The 20,644-nt window shown below is 51.3% G+C and overlaps 1 protein-coding gene across 4 annotated transcripts in view; it reads left to right on the top strand.

The window, feature by feature from the left end:
- FLNB (filamin B) overlaps nt 1–14,714 on the top strand; it is a 151,689-nt gene extending 136,975 nt beyond the window's left edge. For all 4 annotated transcript variants that reach the window (XM_057554651.1, XM_057554654.1, XM_057554653.1 and 1 more), the window contains one exon: nt 384–14,714. In XM_057554651.1, the coding sequence (XP_057410634.1) occupies nt 384–571 (188 nt within the window). In that variant the 3' untranslated portion in view covers nt 572–14,714. The remainder of the gene's footprint in view (nt 1–383) is intronic.
- Nucleotides 14,715–20,644: the final 5,930 nt, after the last annotated feature.

The raw sequence follows: 20,644 nt of genomic DNA, 5'->3' as shown, positions 1-20,644 counted from the left end.
ATGAGATCAGAGTAGCCAGCACTTACATAGCCTTTACTATGTGCTAAGGGCTTCACATACAATAACTCCTCTAAACCTCACAAGAAGCCCATGAGGTAGGTGCTAGTGTCATCCCCTGTTTACAGATGGGGAAGCTAAGGCAGAGAGAGGTGAAGTTCCATATCCAAGGTCACCCACCTAGGAAGTGGCAGGGCAGAGATTTGAACCCATAAGAGTCCTGCTCGTAATTGCTGCACTCTCCCACCTCTCAAAGGTCCCTAGCATCATCAGAGACGCGTAACAGGCAGTAACTGGTATCTTTCCTTTGGCTCCCACATCCCCCCCTCTTCCTCTGCCTTCTGGGATGCACCTTCACGGAGTAACCACCTTCCTCTGCCTCCCAGGTTCCAACATGCTGCTGATCGGGGTGCACGGGCCCACCACCCCCTGTGAAGAAGTCTCCATGAAGCACGTGGGCAACCAGCAATACAGTGTGACCTACATCGTCAAGGAGAAGGGGGATTACGTGCTGGCCGTGAAGTGGGGAGAGGAGCACATCCCTGGCAGCCCATTCCATGTCACGGTGCCTTAAAACAGTTCTCATCAAGTCCTGGGAGGCGTTCTGGTGGTTGCTTTTGTTGCTTGTTTGTAACTCGTTTTATACAAAGTCCTTCAGCCCGTTTGTGGGTCTGAAACCCCATCCCAAAAACATTGCCATTTTTTTTTAAGTACCTTCAGAAAGAAGTCCTAAACTTGACTCTTTAGGGACATGTTGGGGACTCAGGAAATGCAAATTTGTTCAATAGGCCCAGCAAATTGGACCTCTTTTGGCACAGATCACCCCCTGCAGACAGAACAAGAACAGACAAGGCTGATATTTTTAAGAAATGAAATTGGCTAGTCAGTTTGCAAAACAAGACTGGGAGGAAGGGCAGGGAAAATGGGGACGCCTAGTTTATGTTGTCGTTTAGAAAAGAAGATGACCCTATCACGTAAGAAAAGGCCATTGGGTAACACCAGTTTTAACACTACTACCACCCCGCCCCCATCTCTCAAAGGGCAGAGTGTCTGAGGTGACAGACTGGCGGAAATGGCTTCTTGGTGCCTCTCCCCTCATCCTGCTACTTATTTCCCTGCAGAGTCATTGCATGTGACCATCTTGACAGCCATGTCTTTGCTTTTGTTTTCAAAGTCCGTTTCAGTTGCTGGGTCTGAGGAAATTCTGCAGTGGCAAGCAGCGCCCCCACTTGCCAAAGATCCCCCTTTTTTTTTAACCAACACTAGCCCTTGTTCTTAACACACGCTCCAGCCATTTGTCTGTTTGATGAGTCTTACCAGCATGTCCAGAGACACCGCAGGTGGGTCCACGTGTTAGCAGAGAGGCCTGTCACGCGACATAACACTCCACACTCACCCCCAGGCAGCCCCAGCGTGAACTTTTTCTGGAAGATAGTTATAGAAGGAAACTCCTGCCAACCTTTGGCCTGAAAGTCAGGGAATGACAGGGGAGGGAAGGACAGCAGCTCATTGGTGGTCCTTTACCATTTGCAGAAATAATGAAAGCGTATTTGGCCCTGACCACATGGCACCCGAGGCTCTTTGGAAAGCAATAATAAGCAGGTGCAAAATTCCGAAAATGGGAGTATAAGGCATTTTGCATGCCTTCTTGCAGACCTGCTTTGGAATAAAGTGAAAGCACTCGGGGACTGCCTGACTGCAGGGCCCAGATGTGTAGTGTGGTCTGGGCAGGCAGCCCTTTCAGATTTGCTGCTTCGTCCTGAGGAGGTGGCCACTGTCATCTCGAGTGTGTCCATGGATGGGACAGGGTGAGGCGGGTGACCCTCCCCCAGGTGTAGCAGCTGAGGGTGAGCGTTGGCAAAGCCCACCTGTTAGGAACTGGAGTGGCCCGAAGCCTGATGTGAAAGGACCACAGGCTTCGTAAACCGGGATGTGGAAGCAAAACTGGAACCAAATGCCAACTGTAAATTGTATCTTATAACTTATTAAATACAATGTTTGCTCCATAAGCTCCCCAGGTGTTCTTGGATGGTGTCCTTTGGTAAATGGTTTGAGTCTCTGACCGGCTCTCCCAAACCCTGGCCGAAGGAACGCAGACTAAGCAACTTGTCTTAACAGGGAGCCTCGCCTCTTTTTTGCGGGGAGACGTTCTGTTTCTCCGCAGGCCCCAGTGGGAATTTATCGGGGTGAGGGGTCCTGGCACCAACACAGCCTCCTGGAGAGATTTGCTAGGGTTTGCCCTGGTTAAGAGTCCCAGATATGAAACCCACTGAGGGGAAGGCTATGTTTAAAAAAAAAAAAAAAAAAAAGGTGAGAGAGAGTCTTTTTCCTGATGACCTAGGAAACCCTTGTTATAGGGAAGCGGTATCACCTGTCATCCCATCGCCCTTGGACAGCAGGGTTTGGAATTGGTGGTGCCGCCTTCCCTCCATCCTCTCTGCCTCTGTTCCTCCTTTCTGTTCGGGAAGCTTCTCCTTGCTGCGTGCTTAGGACGCACTTAGCTCTTGCCTCCTCTTGCCCTACAGCAGTGCTGTGACATGATTTTATGGTGACGACACTAACTCAGGTGCTGCAGTGACATGTTTGCAGTCCCAAAGCTCACTTGGGGCAGACCCTGGGCCCCCTGCCTTTTTGTCCTCAGAGTGGAAGCTCTACCTCCCTGCTTATCCCACTGTGGGAGCAGGAGTACAAAAGGAAGGGGACCCAGGAGCCGCCCCCACCAGGCAAGCCCCTGGCAGTTGCCATGGTGATGGGAAGTCTGTTCTGGACCCCCAGCCTTGTATTGGGGGTGAGCGGTGGACAGCAAGGCAGGGAAGGAAGACTCTAGATCTTTCTGTGTGTTTCTTCCTGACACCTGGCTGTTGATCAAGGATGGCAATTTGTGTCCCTCTGAGAGGTGGGAGGAGGGTTGGAGAAAAGGAGGTTCCTCCTGCCCGTCCTTCTGAAGGGAGCACCCTTATCTGTGGGCCTGCACCGTGAATGTCTGGTCCTGGACCCCAGGAGGCCCGTGGGCTTTGGGAAAGGCAGGCTCTGCCCAGTGGGTCTGGAGAGGCAACAGTCGGCTGAGTTTGCCCAAAGAAGAAAACGGGGGCCCAGCTTGAAGGCCAGTGGTTTCTGGGGAGACCGCATTTGTAAGCTAACAGCTGGACTTTGGCATCAGGTAGTCTAGGGCTTAAGTCCTGGCTCGGCTGCTCACTGGCTGTGTGGCCTTGAGGAGGTTGCTTCACCTCTCAGAATGTGCCCCACCTTGGGGTGGTTGTGAGGGTCACATGAAATCCCACTGGGAGCTGTGAGAGTGTTGGCCACCGCTCTCTGTGATCAAACCCTGCCAGGCGGTGTGCGTCCGCCACGGGCCGCTTGTTAGCACCTGGGGCTGCCCCTGGTGGTCCCCCGACAGTTACATCAAAGACGTCTCAGAGTGAAATTTGTGCATCTCTCCACTGGTCAGTGGCTAGAACCACAGGGCAACTGTTATCTGCACCTGGACTTAACTGCTATGGGAACCGGCTGTTGTTTGTGCAGACGCATTGAAAACTGAAACTTGACCCTGGACCAGCTGGGTGCCAGGCCCTTTCTGACTTTCACTGGCTGACTTTGCCCCTTTCCTACCAAGGGTTGGCTGGACCATCACTCTTTTGGTGGCTGATGGAGGTTAGGCAGACAGCAGCTGCCAGCTGCCCTGCAGAGATCCCCAAGCCAGAGGAGGCCTGCCCCCTTCCAAGCCCAGACGCCCTCCTCTTCCTCATCCGATTTCCCTCTGCAACCCAGTGAAGCACTCATCAGCAGTGCTGCCAAGAAGGAAACATTTTATTAACGTGTCCCTTTGTTTCCAGTGCATTTGTAAACACGTAGACCCTTGACCATGTGTCTAGTCTTAAGACTTCAAAGGGGCCTTGAAAGCCACGTTTTGATGAGTTTGGTGTAAAATGAGTTGGGCACATAGGGATTTAATTTGCCTTGAGAATTGCACAGCCTTAAAAGGTAGCAGAGTAAAGGTTAGTGGCAAAATGAGTGCTCGATCCTTGTCAACCCCCCCAAGTTCGTTTTTTTTTAGATTATTTTTAGCTGCATTGGATCTTCGTTGCGGTGTGCGGGCTTCTCATTGCGGTGGCTTCTCTTGTTGCGGAGCACGGGCTCTAGGCGCGCGGGCTTCAGTAGTTGTGGCTCGTGGACTCTAGAGCGCAGGCTCAGTAGTTGTGGCGCACGGGCTCAGTTGCCCCGCGGCATGTGGGATCTTCCTGGACCAGGGATGGAACCCGTGTCCTCTGCTTTGGCAGGTGGATTCTTAACCACTGCGCCACCAGGGAAGTCCAGTTTGTATTTTAAAATGGGGAGCAAGATCGTTCATTTAAGTGCCCTTTGGCCTTAGTGCTCAGCCAAAGGAATGGAATCTTTCCAAGTCTCCATTAACTTGTGGGGGGAAGGGGCTTTGTAATCAGAGTATTTCAACTAATGAAAACTCTCCCAGAAACAGCTTGTTTAGCTAATTTTTTTCTTCTCCTCACAATAGTAAATCATAACTCCAAGAGGGAGTGAAAATGTCACATCGCTCAAGGCAAGCCTGAATCTGATTTTTTCCCTCTGGCTTTGGTCTCAGGATGCTGCCCAAACACATGGTGGGAGGAATCTTTCTAAACAAAGGGATCCTTTTTGCTTTGTGATAAGGCTTTTGTCTGGGCCCCTGAGCCCACAGGGGACCGGCTCATGTGCAAGGAATTTAGGGTGGCCTACCCGACACCCCTTCTTTCTTCCTCTAGAGTTCTCCAAAGCAGGCTGGCAGGAGATGGGGAGTTTACGAGCCTGATTTGTGGCTCGCATCCAACGGCCCTGCTTATCTCCCCAGGACAAAGCTCGAAGATGAAAGAATCCCACAGGCCTTTTATTGCCCACTTTACGCCCTCTGCCGTGACCACCGCCTTCCCTAGGCACCAGGACACCTCTCCCTGTCAGCGTGGACATTCTTAGGGCAAAGCTGATGCTGAACGCTGGTGGGATGATCTCAGAGGAGAGGCAAGTCCTGGCAGAGGCACCAAGCCCCGGAAATGCCTGCTTCAGGCCCCGCTAGTAGCAGCAAAAGAACCTAATGTGTGCGAAACGCTCAGAAAGCAGCAGGTCAGATGCTGCAGGTGCAAGTCTGGATTCCGGTCTCAGCTCAGACACCTCAGGCAGTTATCGTCTCTGTGCCTCAGTGGCTTTATCCATAAAATGGGAAGATAATGGGAAAAGCCATTCTAAGATTAACCTCTAGAAAGATCCCACAACACATCCATCTCCCAACTGACTTGGGCAAACCTTCCTTCACCCAGAGCTGCTGGGGGAGGGGATGCCTGAGTTTTGGCGAGACTCAGCTCCCCAGGTCAGAGTGGAAGGGATACCTCACAAAAGGAAGCGTAGTTTGTAGGGAAGCCGTTTAGCATGGTGGTTATTAGCACAGGCCAGCGGGTTCAAATCCTGGTCCTGCTGTGACCTCCGGCCGATCATTTAACCTCACAGAAAACGGTGCCTCCGTTTTTTCTTCAGTGAAACAGGGACCAGGTAATGGGACCTTCCCCATACAGTGCTCTTAGGATTAACCAACAAAATGCACATAAAGAATATCACTGTATCCAGTACACGGTAAGGGTTCACAGAATTACTATTACTCGTGTAAAGTGCTCTGAGAGCTTAATTCCAGGAGGGGCTACTTTAAAGACACAAGTACTGAGTCCTAGGAAAGGCCCTTGTCGTGGACAGAGTCCCAGCCTGGGGATTAGGGTTGCGCGTCATCGGTGGAAATGGATAGGGTGGGTCCTTGGTGGCCTGGGAGCGTGGCCAGAAAGCTGGGAGGAGAGTTAGGTGCACCCGTGCCCCTGCTCGCCTCCTGGCCTCCCCTTGTTTCTGAGCTGCAGTGACCTCTTTTCCCCTAGCACAGGCCTAGGCCAGAGATAGACCTGGGGGCTGCCTCCACACCTTCCCAGGGCTTGTTGGTGGCTTTTAAATGAGTTTTTAAATCTACAGTAAGACAAATGTCCTAAGTAACAATGAGAGGCACTGACTCTTAAGATTATCCCCAAATTTTTACAGGGGAGTTTGCCAGGTCTCAGAGAGGGTAGCGATGATCAAGCTGTGTTAAAACCTGGGAAGCCTGAATTAAAACCTGGGGTCCTGAAGCTGCTCACAGGGGCCTGGCACAGGATGGGCGCCCGCAGACAAGGGAACAGAATCTGAAGGCGGCTCTCCTTGTGGGCGGTTGGCTGTCCTTGTGCCAACTGGAAGCCAACATTTTGGGGGTCGCCTCTCTGCACCCTCCCACTCCCCTCCCTTCCGGGGTAGCCTGTCCACTGGGCAGGAGGACAGCCGCCTGGGCTGTTGTCACTGCAGTGACCACCAGGGGCCGCCTTGGACACTCAAACTGCAGCACCGTGGGCAGCCCGGGTGGTGGGGAAGGCACAGGGTCTCCGAAGCCCCAAGGAGGGGGACACCCACCTCTGCCCTCTTCGTGCTCTGAACACCTGGGCTTACCAGTCTGTGGGTGGGGGCCATCTGGGCCAGGGAGGCTTTCTTGAGTTCTGGCACCAGACCCCGCCACCATTTCACCCCAGGGTCTTGCCACCCCCAGCCCCCTAACTCTTGACTTTTCTCCCTCCATCCTTACCCAGCCTACCTTGCAGCAAGAGAGTTGCCATGAACCAGTGTTCATGGTTCAGTTCTCAATCAAAGGACACCTCCTCCAGGAAGACTTCCCAGACCATCCCCCAAATTCCCTGCCTGCCCCTCTATCCACCTGATTAGGCATCTGTCTCTCTGTTACTGAGAAACCTTGAGGGCAGGAAGCCTGTGGGCTCTGTCCCTTCTCATCTCCCTTTAGTACCTGGCTGTGTGTCTGGCACAGGGTCAAGAGCAAGTGAATGTTTGCTGAATGAATAAACAAGAGCATACCCAGCAAAGTGGAAAGGCAAGTGGCCCCAGGGCATTGTGGGTAACCTCTTTCTCATCGGTACTCACCCCAGAGGGTCCTGGTCAAGGCAGAGGGTGTGAGGATCCAGAAGGCTGACTTCATGGTGCTGCTGGGGTGACTGGTGGGTCCTCCTCTGCGCCGCCCTGCCTGTACCTCTCTCACGATGCTCGTCACATTCCGTGGGAGAGCCTGTAACAGAGATGTGGGCTTTGGAGTCAATCCCGGTGCGACCATTTAATGTTGCTGAGCATCACTTTTCTCACCTGGAAAAGTGACGTAAGAGAGCCTGTTAGTGGGACTTCCCTGGTGGTCCAGTGGCTAAGACTCTGCACTCCCAATGCAGGGAGCCAGGGGTTCAATCCCTGGTCAGGGAACTAGATCCCACGTGCTGCAACTAAGACCTGGCACAGCCAAATAAATAAATATTTTTTAAAAAACAGCCTATTAGTCGTTGAGTGCAGTCACTCAGTGAAGCGCCCAGCTCAGGGCCTGGCACAGAGTGGGCGCCACCACCCACCAGTAGGTGCCCCGGGGCACGTCATTTCTCCAGGCCTCCATTTCCCCACCTGAAAAGGAGGCTCTGAGAGCCCCAGTAATCACGCAGGTGGTTTAAGGCACACGGAGTGCAGCCTAGCAGCTGGCACCTAAGCAGGTGCTTGTTAATCATCAGCTGACATTCACAGAGGGCTTCCTCCGTGCCAGGTGCTGTTTGTCTCAAGCTGTTGAACACTGTTCTAATGTCGTTCTCTGAACACTAAGGGTCGTTCCCGCCATCATCTCGCTGTACAGATGAGGCCGTGCCGCTGTCAAGTGGCAGAGCTGTGTGTGAGGAGTTGGCCCGGCAGCCATGTAACCAGAGCTTCCTGGAGTGGAGATGACCTCTCTTTAGACCCCCTTGGGTGCCTGGCATGCAGTAGGTGTACACTGGGGTTTGCTGAATGGAATAGAGGCTGTGGAACCCCATGCACCACCTGGGATCCTCCGGGTATGAGGGGGAAAGGCCTGGGCCCTGGGTTCCTTTGGGGCAGAACAGGGCCCCCTCCCAGGCACCCTGGGTGGGTGTGGCCTTTGCTCCTTTCTTCAGTCTGGTCGGTCCCACCCACTGCCTGCGTGTGGCCCGCAGTGCCCTGAGCAGCCCAGCCTCTCCTCTCCGGCAGGGCCTTGGCAACCCAGCCCTCATTGGCTGCACGTATCCTTGGAGATGAGGCACCAGCAGTGCAAACATAGGCTGCAGAATGTTTCCTCCCTCCCCCGCCCCCTTGCCCTCACTGCCATGAGGGATCTATTCACCTCCCAGAAGCAAGCCTGCTGGCAGGAGCACATCCGGAAGGAGACTGCCGCCCAGGTCGCCTGGAACATCAGCTATGGCCACAAGCACCTGAAGGAGGGACCCTTGCCCAGGAAGCGGCTCCAAAAGGCCCCCTTCAGGTCAGTCTGGGAGTGGGGCCATCCCGGGCCACCAGCTCCCCTGACTGCAAGGAGGTACCTGTTGGATGGCCAGAGACCAGGGGGCTCCAGGATCAGCTGTCCAGGGGAGTAGGTGTCCAGGGCCCTCCGCCCAAGGGGACAGAGTCAGGCAGGCCCGAAGAGCAACTCGGGGGCTAGTAGGCCAGACCAAACCAGGGGGCTTAGGCATGAAGCAGGTCCCCCCGCACCCTGCAGCTGCTCTTCCCAGGCATCTTGCTCGATGGCCAAGGCCAGACCTCCTACCTCCGGGAGCGGCATCGGCAGAAGCCGGAGGAGAAGTGTCCGTCCTGGGAGTACAGCAGGCACGTGGGTAAGGGCCACCACCCTCTTGCCATTCCAGGCCTTTACAGGCAGGCCCAGCCTCGTCCCTCATCATATTTCTCTGGCTCACTATTGTCTGAGCAGGACTCCAGGCCTTTGCACATTCTGGTCTTTCCACCTAGAATGCTCCTCCTGCCCCTCCCTCTGCTGGCTAACTTTCACATGTCACCTCCTCTGGGAAGTCTTCCAAGAGTCCTCCAGGCAGATTAGTTGAGCCCACCTTTGTGCTCCCGCAGCTTTTTGAGTCTGCACAAGCACTATCACCATTCCTTGAGGATCCATCTGGCCTGGTGAGGCCTTGGGCTTCCAGGGCTTCTTAGTTAATTTTATTAATGCCCTCCCAGCTCCCAGGTTGGGGCTGGCACTCAGTCACTGTGGGATAAATGAGTATGGACTAGGGAATGAGGCCTTGAATTGGAATCAAGAAGTGTGAGTTCAAATCCTGGCTCCACCACTTTCACGTTGTGTGAGCTCAAACAAGAACCTTAACTTCTCTGGGCCTCAGTTTCCACACCTGAAAACTGGGAACAAATGAGTACCTCCCTTCCTTTGTCACAGGGTTTTGGGGAACTCAGGCAGGAAAACACCCCGAACAGGAGTTATCCTCAGAAAGCTGCATGAGGTGGGTAGGACACACATTCATTCATTCAGCATATAATCCTGTCGTTCAGAACAGCCAGTAGAGGGAAATCTGGAGCCACTGAATCCCAGCTCTACCCCAAAATGCGTTAGTGAACCAACAGGCACAGAGCAACTCAGGTTGAAATTACCAGGCTGGGTTTGAATTCTGATTTGTTCGTTCATTCACTCATTCATTCGTTCATTAACAAATGTTTATTGAGCACCTGATATATGCTCCTCTTTTTGTCCTGGGGTGTATAGCAGAGAGCAAGACAGACATGGGCCCTCACAGAGAGCCGATGACAGATATATGAAGTAGTGTCAGGCTGTGGTCCGTGCTACAGAGCTACACTTTTCAATCTTTACCATCACAGGAATTACCTGGGGATCGCGTTAAAATGTAGGTTCTGACCCTTCAGTGACGTCAGGGATGGGGTGAGATTCTGCATTTCTAACGAGCTCCCTGACAATGCAGATTCTGCTGGTCCGTGGACCGCACTTGAGTATCAAGGCTATAAGAAGAGGTAAATCAGGAGAAAGCGATGGAGGCTGAGGGGCTGCTATGGTAGACAGGGTAGTCAGGGAAGGCCTGCTGGGGTGGGACGTTGAGCAGGGTCCCAGGTCGAATCTCCCCCATCAGATTCTGCTGAGAAGGGCCTGACTCCCTGCGCGCACAGTGCAAGACTCAGTTTAGGCATCACATGGGGCTTCCCTGTTCCTCCTCTCCTGCTCGGCCCACAGGTCCATACCCACTGCCTGTGAAACCACTGCCAGGCATAGGGTCGCCAGATGGAGCAAATTAAAATACAGAATGCCCAGTTGCATTTGCATCTCAGATAAACAGTAATCTTTTAGTGTAAGTATGTACCAAATGTGGCATGGGACATACGTATACTGAAAAAATTATTCATTGTTTATCTGAAATTCAAGTGTAATTGGGCATCCTACATTTTATCCAGCAACCCAAGCATTGGAGTCAGGGGAGCTGATTCTGGCTGCCCCCTGGGTACAAGGGCAGTGCTGGGTTCAGGGCAAAGTTCAGTTTTCCCCCATAGTGTTCTGTTTAAACCCACAGTTGCTCCCAGAATCTCTGGAATATTCTGTAAGCGTCTGGCCTCATGCCCCTAACCCAACCGGTTCAGAAGCCAGATGGGGAACAGATGACAGACCTTCCGCTGACCACTTCTCCCCTCCCCAAACAGATACAGACAGGAGCTGTGTCTTCCCAGTGGGTGCAAATAGCCACAGAAGAGGGGTTGAAGGCATTGTCTGGGCCCCAGCTAGGTCAGCCCCAAGTGCCTTTTACGCATAGAAAGCACCAGTCTGGTGCCTGGCACATAGTAAATGCTCAAGAAATGGTAACTGGTTTTATTATTATTATTATTATTATTATTATTATTATTATTGTTGTTGTTATTAATTCAACAGGCAGGATTTGCAGCCAACGGGCATTTGGGGAGCTAGTTCAGCCTTGGGCAGGACCCTGGAGGTGTTTACCGTGGAGCGTTGGGGTGGGTGGGGAATCACTAGACAAGGGGAGAAATGTGATGAGGGGTAAGTGAGCTTGGGGTTGGGATGGGATTGAAATAGTTAACAATTAGCATAACCTGCGCGCCACCAATCAGGGCAGATCCTGGCCATGGAGCCAAAGCAGGGTCTCAAGATGCCCATGCTTTGCCAGGCATACCGTTTAGTTACTGGATCCTAAGAAGGAATGGGGGGCCTAGGGTAGGGGTCAAGGGGCACAAGGGGCAGCACTCTTGCTAACTGTGCAGAAGCATTTCACTGCTCTAGCAGCTGGAGCAGCTGTGGCACTGTGTCGTGTTGGGCTAGGGGTGGGCTGGCAGGAGGAGTGGTGGCCCCAGCACCGGGCCCTTGTTGCGTTCCAGGGGAATCCATGAAGGACACCAGGGCTCCAGCTTATGCCAGGTTCCAGCCCATCACAAAGAGCTTTTACATCAAAAGTAGCATCTTCCATGTCCCACGGCGAACAGACCAGCGGATGTGAATTTGCTGGGGGTTCAGAAGCTGCTCCTTCCTTTTCCTGTGATCTGTCTGGACCCTGAAGAGCAGAGACACTGCCAGCCCCACCCTCCCTCTGTTCTGTTCAGCTCTGCCAAGCGGGGAGAGGCACGAGTCCTACTCTAAGGTGGGCACATGTCTGGGATTCAGGGGGGCCCGCCTGCTGCATCTTGTCTGCCCTCGGGGACCTCAGCTCCTTGCAGAGCTCCTCACCCCTGCCATCACCGTCACCAGCACAGGTCACTCTCCTGGGGGAAGCAATGGAACCTCCAAGTGCTCCAGCAGCAGACCTGGGGCAGGGGAGGGGCATCTCTAAGTTCTTAAGGTGCTAAGGGGAGAGGAGGGGGATATCTCCCTGTCCTTACTCTCTACATCCTGTTGAAGGGACCCATAGCAGAACTGCTCAGTCCCAGGGTATCCCAGAGTTTAGGGAGGAAGTCGTTTCCAAGTTTACTTTCTGCTTCTCACACCTCCAAGAACCTGCACAGGTCAGGGTTGCCTCACTGCTATAACAAACAGCCCCTAAATCCCGGTTGCTCAAACGTACTAAAAAAAATAAAGGTGTATTTTTTACAGCACAGTGCAATCTGATGTTCCAGCAGGCCACCTGCCACATGCTGATCTGGGGACCCAGGCTTCTCCCATCTGGTGGCTCTACCATCTCCTAGGGCCTCAGAGTCCTTCCCTGAGTCCTCTACACCCAGCTGGGGGATGAGGGAGGAGAGACAGAGGGCCTGGAGAGAACATGCCTACCCTTGACCACCTTGGCCTGGAGCTGACAAAGGTCACTTCCTGTCACATCCTATTGGTGAGAACAAATCACATGACTTCTAGATGTGAGAAGGCTGGGAGTGTTGTGTGACCAGGTGGCCAGGAAGAAGAAGAGAAAGGGTCCCCAAACATCTAGCCCATCTCTGCCACAGAGCCCGATGTGCCCTGCGGCTGCTCTGGGGGTGGATTTGAGCTTGGCCACCACCCTAAACTCTCAAGTCCCCTCCTGTATGAGTTTGCTAGGACTGCCATAACAAAGGACCACAAACTGGGTGACTTAAAATAACAGAAATTTGTCTCACAGATCTGAAAATTAGAAGCCTAAAAATCATGCTCCCTCTGAAACCTGCAAGGAAACCCTTCCTGGCCTCTTCCTGGCTCCTGGAGGTTTGCTGGCAATCTTGCTATTCCCTGGTTTGCAGCTGCATAACTCAGTCTCTGTCTTGGTCATCACATGGCCCCTGTGTCTCTGTCTTCACGTGGCCATCTTTTTTTAAAAATTTATTTATTTTATTTATTTATTTTTGGCTGTGTTGGGTCTTCATTGCTGCGCGTGGGCTTTCTCTAGTTGTGGCGAGCGGGGGCTGCTCTTCGTTGTGGTGCATGGGCTTCTCATTGCGGTGGCTTCTCTTGTTGCGGAGCACGGGATCTAGGTGTGCGGGCTTCAGTAGTTGTGGTGTGTGGGCTCAGTAGTTGTGGCTCGCGGGCTCTAGAGCGCAGGCTCAGTAGTTGTGGTGCACAGGCTTAGTTCCTCTGCAGCATGTGGGATCTTCCCGGACCAGGGCTCGAACCTGTGTCCCCTGCATTGGCAGGCGGATTCTTAACCACTGTGCCACCAAGGAAGCCTATGTGGCCATCTTATAAGGACACCAGTCATATTGGATTAGGGGCTCACCCTACTCCAGTATGTCCTCATCTTAACTAATTACATCTACTATAACCCTATTTCCAAATAAGGTCACATTCTGAGGTACTGGTGGTTAGAACGTCAGCGTATTTTTTTTGAGGGGACACAGTTCAGCTCATAACCCCTCCCTTCTGATAGCTAAACCTTGGTTACTGGGGCCATCTTGAAGGACCTTGCTCTTTCATTGGATTCCCTCCCAGAATCCCAGACATGTCAAATGTTTGTGGCTGGCATCCTATCCAGCGTTGGTGCACACAGCATCTCATTGCTTACAAGGCCTCTGGCATGGAGGAAGCCCAAGGATTCACTCTGTTACCAACCAGGGTTCCTGGCCTCCTTAATCAATAGAAATTGATCAGAGTCCAGACAAGAAATTCAGGCAAGGCTTTATTGGGGCACCTGCTGCAGCAGGCGGAATGAGAACAAACAACATGTTCCTTGCCTGCTGGCTCGCTCCCTGAGGCAGGGGCGAGCTTGTTCCTTACATGAGGTGAGGGTAGGGGTGTGTCCAGGGGTCAGGTGGGAGGGGTGGCTTAGGTGTTTTGCCCACCCCTTACGTGGTGTTGTGTGCAGGGGGCATGCGGACTACCCTGCTTTTGCTCCTGACCCCCTACTTTTGCTCCAGGCTCTTCAAAAGTGGCAGTTGGGGTTTTTGGTCTTTTGTATCTTTTGGGCCCAGAATTTGCCCTAACTGTGCATGCACGCAGTTATTTTAGTCCCATACAGTTTCTTTGTATTTTGTTGCTGGAGGAGAGGTGTGTCCAGGTGCAAGCCCTGCAGCACTGCAGCAAAAGGCCCCAGGTCCCAGCCTATCTCAGCCCTGCACACAGCTCTTTGTGAAACCAAAATGCTCATGGGCCCACCCTGCTTAATCAGGGCACTGTGGTACCCTTCTACTCCACTCATCCAAAGAGCAGCTCCTCCCTCAGTCTGGCCAAAGAAGGAACGAGGCGAACCAACAGGTCTGTGAGGACCACCCCCAGAGGAACTTTCCAGGTCTCTCCAGGTTTTCCCCTTAGCCTGAAACTCCACAAAGGAGCTAGTAGTTTTAAAACTGCAAATTGAACTAAGTGGCCTGCGTTTCCCTTATCAACTTTGGGGAAGTTCTTGAGTGGGAAAGAGCAAGAGGCAGAGAGCGTGAACAAGGCTGTGTGTGCATGTGATTCCGGGGAACTTGCACTGCAGCCTTGCACCCTAGAGGCAGGTGCTTGACAAATACCTGCCGAATGTAATCAACCAGGTAGCCCACTGGGTTCTTCGGGGTCATTTGACTGAACGCAACAAAGCTTGATCTGATAGCTCCCAGGGGCCAGGTCTAGGCTGGGCCCCTGGGGCAGAGGGGGCAAATCTTCTTGGAGCTCACGGCACAGAGTGAGAAGGGCTGTGATGGGGGAAGACAGGCACCTTTGGAGCACAGAGGGGACGCCTAAGCCAGCATGGGGTGTCAGGGTAGGCCTCCTGAGGGACATCACCATTATTTCTGTCATTAAATGAAACAGTGCTCAGAAAATGCCTAGCAAATGGCTGGCTCTATATATGTGAATTATATTAATTGTTATTATGATTATCTCTATCAGCAGCAAGTCTGCAAAGTTGCTTAGAAGAGGACAGGCTGCTACCAAGGCAGCTTTTCGCAGCTGGGATTTTGCAAATAAATTAAGTCTTTTGGAACATGATTTGAGTGTTGTTTTCAGTTCTCCCAAGGATGATACCACATTGCTAGCACCATTCTAGAAGCATGGGAAAAAGGTTGATTCATAACAAGCAATGGATGTTCCAGGCTGTTAGGGCTTAATACTTCTGGGGAATTTATTTATTTACGTATTTAGTGAGCACCTCTATGATATTTGCTACATGCAGGCCTTATTCTAAACCCACACTGTCCAGTTCCATAGTCATGAACTACGTGTATCCACTGAGCATTTGAAATGTGTCTCATCCGAATAGAGATGTGCTGTAAGTATAAAAGACACACCGGGTTTCAGAAATTTAGTATAATAAAAAAATGTAAAATAGCTCATTAATAATTTTTATAATGAATCACATGTTGAAATGACCAAACTTGGATATATTGGGCTAAATCAAGGATCGACAAACTTTCTCTGTAAAGGACTAGGTAGTGAGTATTTTCAGCTTTGTGGGCCATCCAGTCTCAAATAAGCAAATACTCAACTCTGCTGTTGCAGTGTAAAAGCAGCCATGGCTGGTACATAAACAAATGGGTGTGGCTATGTTCCAATAAAACTTCATTTAAAAAAACAGGTGGTGGGCTAGATTTGACCCATTGCCTGTAGTTTGCTGACCCCCTATGTTAAATAAAATACATTATGAAAATTAGTTTTACTTGTTTCTTTTTGCTTTTTAATTAATTTATTTATTTTTTGGCCGTGCCGCACGGCTTGCTGAACCTGGGCCACGGCAGTGAAACCGCCAAGTCCTAACCACTGGACTGCCAGGAAATTCCCTCTTTTTGCTTTTTTTTTTTTTTTAATAGATTTTTTTTTTAATATTTATTTATTTATTTATTTATTTATTTATGGCTGTGTTGGGTCTTCGTTTCTGTGCGAGGGCTTTCTCTAGTTGTGGCAAGCGGGGGCCACTCTTCATCGCGGTGCGCGGGCCTCTCACTATCGTGGCCTCTCTTGTAGCGGAGCACAGGCTCCAGATGCGCAGGCTCAGTAATTGTGGCTCACGGGCCTAGTTGCTCCGTGGCATGTGGGATCCTCCCAGACCAGGGCTCGAACCCGTGTCCCCTGCATTGGCAGGCGGATTCTCAACCACTGCGCCACCAGGGAAGCCCTCTTTTTGCTTTTTTAATGTGGCTACTAGAAAATTTCAAATTACAAATTGGCTCACATGCTATTCCTATCGCACAGGGCCAATCTAGGTGTTTTACAAGTATTAACTCTGAGGGATAACTCTGTTGCCCTGGGAGAGGGGTGTCTTTGTGTGTGTGTGTGTGTAGGGGGGGATGTGTGAATTCTGATGACAACCTAAAGAGAGCGTGTGGAGTTGGTGCCTTGGCCTGGCTTCCCCACTGCTGAGTATGGAGACCAAGGGCAGGCAGGTAGCTGCTTCCTGGGGGTATCTGGACCTGTGCCCTCTCTCTAGGTTCATCCTTTGACTAAAGCGAAGTTCCTGGCAAGACCACTAGGTGGTGGTGTTGGACCACAGGGTACCATGGTTGGACCGCTGGAAACCTGCATTTTCTGCTTGGCTCTGCCATACATTTGTTGTGTGGCCTTGGATCTCAATTTCTCACCTGTAATATGGGGTTACACTAGACTAGTGAAAACATTAACTTTGGGGGCATACTGACTTGATTTGACTTCTGACTCCACCAGGGCCACATTATGACTTTTGTGGGTCCTAGTGCACTTTTGCCTTCACGAATCCCTTCTTCCATAAAAAAATAGTAAAAATTATATTTTACAACAACACTGGTATAAAGACAGTTATGTTAATATTATATACTAAAACTTGGTCTTCAACCTAAATTTTTATTTTTTTCCTTCTTATCCTGAAAGAAATTAAAACACTTCCGTGGCCCCTAAAAGTGTTGTGGCCCTAGGCCCTGCGCCTACTCTGCCTCATGGAGGGAGGTGCCACCTCCACTACTCACCAGCTGTGTGACCATGGGCAAGTTGTTTAACTTCTCTGGGCCTGAGTTTCCTCATTTCTAAAATGGAGATGACAACAGAGCCCACCTTTTTAGTGCTGTTGTTGGTATTTAGTAGATAGTGTATACCATTCCTTCTTAAAACACAGCCTGGCACAGAGCAAGCTTTAGCAAATGGCAGCTGCTGTCATTATTATTGTTATTACTATCTTTAAAGACGTCTTCAGCTTAACCTCTATGAAACTATTAAAGTAACTCAAGCAGGAATCTCAAAATAAGTGAGTTGGAAAAATAAAATGAAACTTCCAGGGTATTTGATGGGGAAAGTAAAAGAGTTTCCTAGAGAAGAGAGGGTCATTAGAAGGACTTTTTGCAAATAACTAACACATTTTCTCCTGCCATCCGGGAACTCATAGGAGGTAAGAACACGGGCTTGTTAACAATCAGCGGAAACCTGGGTCAGCTGGGGACTATACGCCAGGTGGGCTGACCCTCGGGTAAGGGGCGGGCATGCGTGCGTGTGCGTGTGGGCGTGCGTGCGTGTGCGTGTGGGCGAGAGAAATCGGAGCGTTCGTCTTAGAGAAGGGACGTTTGCATGGAGTTTTGGAGGCTGTGATAGCCCTAGACCCACAAAGAGAGGGACATTGTGTTCGCAGGTTAGAGGGGCAAAGAGGGGAGGGCAGTTTAGGCAGAAGGCACAGCACTGCAAATACCTGAGGTAGGAGGGTGGAGGGCAAGTTCAAGGAGCCACAGTGAGGTTTACCTTTAGCTGGATTTTAAGGTTTTAGTTCTTGTGTCTCTGGTGCCATCCTATTTTATTTTTTATTCATTTTTTTGTTTGTTTATTTTTTGCTGCGTGTTGCTGTGTGCGGGCTTTCTCTAGTCGTGGCGAGCGGGGGCTACTCTTTTGCGGTGCGTGGGCTTCTCATTGCAGTGGTTTCTCTTGTTGTGGAGATCCGGCTCTAGGTGCACAGGCTTCAGTAGCTGTGGCACGTGGGCTCTAGAGCGCAGGCTCAGTAGTTGTGGCACGCAGGCTCAGTAGTTGTGGTGCACGGGCTTAGTTGCTCCACGGCACGTGGGATCTTCCCGGACCAGGGCTCGAACCCGTGTGCCCTGCACTGGCAGGCGGATTCTTAACCACTGCTCCACCAGGGAAGCCCTTCCTATTTTAAGTTTAGTTTTTTGTTTTTTGTTTGTTTTTTGACTGTATTGGGTCTTCATTTCTGTGCACAGGCTTTCTCTAGTTGTGGCGAGTCGGGGCTACTCTTGGTTGCGGTGCACAGGCTTCTCACTGCGGTGGCTTCTCGTTGCCGACCACAGGCTCTAGGCGTGCGGGCTTCAGTGGTTGTGGCACGCAGGCTCAGTAGTTGTGGCTCGGAGACTCTAGAGCACAGGCTCAGTAGTTGTGGCACACAGGCTTCGTTGCTCCATGGCATGTGGGATCTCCCCGGACCAGGGCTCGAACCCGTGTCCCCTGTGTTGGCAGGCAGATTTTTAACCACTGCACCACCGGGGAAGTCCCCCTATTTTATTTTATTATTTTATTTTTTTTGGCCATGCCACGCAGGCTTGCAGGTTCTTAGTTCGACCGCAGGGCCGTGGTAGTGGAAGCACAGAGTCCTAACCACTGGACCACCAGGGAATTCCTGCCATTTTAGTTTATATCCTTCAGGTGTTCTTTGAGAAACTACAGTACACTGGAGGGTACTGTTATTTTTTTAAATCCCCAGTTTGAACCAGCAAAAATCATTCCCTGACTTTGCAAATTAGGTATTTCCATCCGGAAGGATTTCTCAAAGAAAAATTACAACGATTCTACTACCCAATGTTTACTATCTTTTGCTCAAAATAATTTTTTTTAAAGGATAACTGTGTAAAGGCTATTGCTTTTTACTCCAAGACAGCACAGTTGTGCCCCCTGAGTTTAATTAACCTGACAAAAATTTATTGAGCAGTGACTAAGAAGACATAGCTCTGCTCTCATAGAGGTAGTAGGTTGGGGATGGGGAACAGACATTGGACAGGTGATTACACACGTGATGAGGGTTAGGAAGGGGACACACAGGGCACTGTGGGAAGATGTAAATGAGGTTCCCAAAATAGACTGGGGAGAGCTGATCAGAGGAGGCCTCTCTGATTGACTGAGGTTTAAGTTGAGTTTCGAGGAATGAGAAGGTTGCTAAGTGAAGGGGGAGAAGAGTGATGCAGGAGGAGGGAAACAGCACGTGAAGAGGCCCAGAGGCTGGGGAGAGCCTGAAGAACAGAGGAACAAAGTAATGTGGCTACAGAGTGTACATGGTTGAAAACGGAGTTGGAAAGGTAAGTGAGAGCCAAGAACCACGGAGCTTCGTGGGCCATGGTGAGGACTTGGGTCTTTATCCGGAGAGAAGCGGGGAGCCATTGAGGGTTTAAGGCAGGGGAGAGATAGGATGAGATTTGCATTTTAGGGAGCACAACCTGGTTGCGGGAGGAGAATAGACTGTAGGGGGGAAGGGGGGACGTGGTGGGACCAGTAAGGAGGCTGCGATGTCATCAAACAAGAGTCAATGACTTGGACTAGGGCCGCCCCCTTTGCCCTTGGCCCCATGAAGCCTGGGGAACCAAGCAGTCATTCAGCTAGTGTTCCATGCAGGGCACTCACTGTTTCCCAACCCATTTTCCCAGAGGGATCGAGTGTGTATGTGTGTGCATCCTGTTTCCTTGAAATTCCTTTAGATTTACCTAATTTCAGTAGTTTCCCTGAATCCTAAAGCTTGAACACACTGCTGCCAGGGTCCTGTGGGGCTGCAGTTACCCACTCCTCCTTCGAGATGTGACCTGTGGGTAAGTGACATGGGAATACTGGCTCCTCAATGTGGCCTCCGCCTTCAGGACTACTTGGGTGGAAGCCCCGATAGGGGTCCTAGGTGGCTGACACAGGTGTGAGCCTCTCTCACCCACACATCCCTGGGCTGGGTGCTTTTTCTCCTTCTGGGAAGGAAGAGGGATGTGGCCTCCAGTTTGTCACTCTTTCCTCTCCCGGTTTGGCAACTGCCGTTTATACTTGCCTTCTTCAGTCCGAGGGAGAGATGGGAGCCAGGGTTGCTGACCTGGAGAAGCTCCCTTCTCTCTTCCCCACCCCCGCCACTGACTCACAGGGACGGGATGAAGGGCACTGGGGAGCATGTTTGTTTGAGGCAGGAAAGGAGTGTTGATGAAGATGAGAAAATAGCAAAGGCTGGAAATAGGGGCATCTCCATTTCTCAAGACTCGCCAAAATACTTGCTGTGGTGAATGATAAAGAAATGGAGGACTTCCCTGGTGGCGCAGTGGTTAAGAATCCGCCTGCCAATGCAGGGGACATGGGTTCGAGCCCTGGTCCGGGAAGATCCCACATGCCACGGAGCAGCTAAGCCCGTGCACCACAACTACGGAAACCCGCGCGCCTAGAGCCCGTGCTCCACAGCAAGAGAAGCCACCGCAATGGGAAGCCCGCGCACCACAACGAAGAGTAGCCCCTGCTCTCTGCACCTAGAGAAAGCCTGCGTGCAGCAACAAAGACCCAGTGCAGCCAAAATATAAAAAATAATAAATAAATTTATTAAAGGAAAAAAAGGGAATTCCCTGGCAGTTCAGTGGTTAGGACTTCACACTTTCACTGCCCAGGGCCTAGGTTCAATCTCTGGTCAGAGAAATGGAAACTTGGCCTGATTCCTTGTATGGCAGAAATTCATTCTAAATAATTAAGTGAGAGCCATACATACCCAAAGGCTTGCCTGGCCTACCCTTCAATGAAGCAAGTCCTGTTAATAAAAATACAGCCTCTGGGCTTCCCTGGGGGCACAGTGGTTAAGAAGCCTCCTGCCAATGCAGGGGACACGGGTTCGAGCCCTGGTCCGGGAAGATCCCACATGCCGTGGAGCAACTAAGCCTGTGTGCCACGACTACTGAGCCTGCGCTCTAGAGCCCGTGAGCCACAACTACTGAGCCCGCGTGCCTAGAG

This window comes from Balaenoptera acutorostrata, chromosome 10 (genome assembly GCF_949987535.1).
Source record: "Balaenoptera acutorostrata chromosome 10, mBalAcu1.1, whole genome shotgun sequence".
NCBI lineage: Eukaryota > Metazoa > Chordata > Mammalia > Artiodactyla > Balaenopteridae > Balaenoptera > Balaenoptera acutorostrata.
This window is presented reverse-complemented; position numbering and strand designations above follow the sequence as displayed.